The sequence below is a fragment of the Austrofundulus limnaeus genome, unplaced genomic scaffold (assembly GCF_001266775.1).
Source record: "Austrofundulus limnaeus strain Quisiro unplaced genomic scaffold, Austrofundulus_limnaeus-1.0 Scaffold1, whole genome shotgun sequence".
Lineage (NCBI taxonomy): Eukaryota > Metazoa > Chordata > Actinopteri > Cyprinodontiformes > Rivulidae > Austrofundulus > Austrofundulus limnaeus.
Genome location: NW_013952403.1, coordinates 8,903,175 through 8,905,447, shown reverse-complemented (window position 1 = coordinate 8,905,447; position 2,273 = coordinate 8,903,175). Strand labels below are relative to the sequence as shown.

Sequence of the window (2,273 nt, the reverse complement as noted above, 5' to 3'; positions counted from 1 at the left end):
CTCCACATCAGTAGATGGCAGTAATGCACCTTAACGTTGTTTGCCAACCGCCAAAAAAAAAAAAAAAAACAAGAAGAAGAAGAAAACAATGAATTCTGGGTAAATTGCATGGCGTCGCCCCGTCATTGCTCTGACATTAGAATGTGCCTGGTTGAACTACATGTTATTACACCGAGCTTTTTCTAACCGGTATTTTTGCTGCAACTCTTTCTCCAGAGATGATCGAAAACACGGAGCAGAGCGGCGAGCCTCGCCAATCGGTCACGCGGACCATGATCGCCGAAATGTTGATGAAGAATTTCGAGAAGCTGCCGGAGGGTGATCAGAAATTCTTCACGTATGCACCGCTGTACCTGGCAGGAAACGCCGGGCTCGCGGGCCTGATCTCCAACAGCCTGTATCGGAGGGTTCTGAACGTGCAGGAGGCCCGCTTGTCCTCCAGCCTGCCGATGCTGGTGCTGCCCTTCCTGACCACCACCGCTATGTACCAGGTGGTTATCAGCAACCCGCTGCTGGCCGGAGACCTCAACTGTCCGAGCTGCTCAGTGATCCGCGGCGCGCTCATCGGAGTGGTCTTTGGTGGACTCTACCCCATCGTCCTGGCTCTGCCTGCCAACCTCGGGCTCGCGGCCAGGTACAGCTCGGCCCCCCTGCCCCAGAAGGGCAACATTATGCGCTACTGCATGGACGTCTCCAAACCGATCTTCAGGAAAATGATGCCAGTCATCGTCATTCAGGCCGCCTTCGGGGGCTACATGGGCTCCAGGCACTTTCAGATTTACATCAAGCTTGCACAGACAACCTCCAGCAAAGGGGAAGAGTTGGGAGATTAAACTGAACTGAAATCAAACATGTTTTAAACTGATGTGAATCTGGTTTACCCACAGATTGTTTGTTTTTGTTTTGAAAAATTAAAAAAGAACTTTAAATCTATTTTATGTGTAGCACATTTGAACGTCATTGGCCAAAGGGCTGTAAACAATATAAATATAAAGGATAGTACTGAACACAAGAAATCATAACAATAACAAATAAAGGGGTTAAATATGATGAGAGGTAAAATAAAACCATTAAACCTATGGGGAAGAAAGGTCTGATGCTGGTGTGGGACAAATTAGAGGGGCAGTTGGTTCTACACAGTGGTGGGCACAGTTCCCCTAAAGCACTAATAGGGGAACTAATTTCTTGATTAGTGCTTTAAGGATTTTACTAACTTTAAAATTCGTTGGTGAATTAAAACTGGTTAAATTTAAAAGCACTAACTGAGGTCTTTAAATGTTATTGATCAATATCATTGCTCACAGTTGAGGGTGAAAGCTGTCACTTATCTACAAGGTCACATGTCAAACTCAAGGCCCGCGGGCCATATGTGGCCTGCAGGTGACTCCCATTAGGCCCGCCAAGGGCACTAAATGACAACATTCTGCACACAGTAAATATTCATGTTGACTGAAGAGTGTTTCATGTGTCTACTGGGTTATTTTAGTGCTTTAGAATTAGCTTTTGCTAAAATTTTCAGTGTGTTAGTGCTTTAGAATTAGGGGACCTAAATATTTGAGTTAGTGCTTTAGGGTTAGTGCAACTGATAATTAGAATAGTGCTGCCCACCAGTGGTTCTACAGTTTAGGAGCTTCAACTGAAAAGACCCGAACAAGGAGCAGCCTGGGACAACCAAAGACCCTGTGGACCATGCAGCCTGGACCCCAGGACAGACCCGATCACCCCAGTAGACCATACAACTCACCAACTTTTGGAGTCCACCCAATTCAAGAAGGCTACAGATAATCCTTAGCGAGCACAAAACTGCTATAGTTAAAACTGAATGAGGCAGTAGCTGATCATTTCAGCAACATACTCCAAGCACTAACTGATGGCATGAGATCTTTAAAAAATTGCAAAAAAATTTTTATTGTGAGACTTGAATATGATTACAATCAGAATTATATAACTAAGTACAAATACTACGTTAGGTAAAATTTTTGGTTATCTCTACTTTACTTGAGTAATGATTTTAGTTTTCTTTTTACTTCTACTACTTACTGTGCTTTCTACTTCTTACATGTTTATAAAAGGTAAGAAGTAGAAAGTTGTTAGTCCTATTTCATTTTAGCTTGTTATTGTAAAAAATACTATCCTGATAAACTGCACCTCCTGAATAGTGAATTTATTTGTGGTTGGATGAGAAGTATAAATATAGCTATACCATACTGACACAGTATCAGTTTGTACACAATCCTTCACAGCTGCACGATGCAGGACATACAGTATATGCA

At 43.0% G+C, this 2,273-nt stretch overlaps 1 protein-coding gene across 1 annotated transcript; it reads left to right on the top strand.

Annotated features, from left to right (window-relative positions):
- The first annotated feature begins 73 nt into the window (after window positions 1-73).
- Window positions 74-933, top strand: tmem126a (transmembrane protein 126A). Its single transcript, XM_014003573.1, has one exon. It carries the CDS (start codon window positions 219-221, stop codon window positions 831-833), a length of 615 nt encoding a protein of 204 aa, XP_013859027.1. The 5' UTR covers window positions 74-218; the 3' UTR covers window positions 834-933.
- The last annotated feature ends 1,340 nt before the right edge of the window (window positions 934-2,273 follow it).

What these genes read in the sequence shown, in the direction of transcription:
- tmem126a (XM_014003573.1), top strand. Translation starts at nt 219, where the DNA reads ATGATCGAAAACACGGAGCAGAGCGGCGAGCCTCGCCAATCGGTCACG.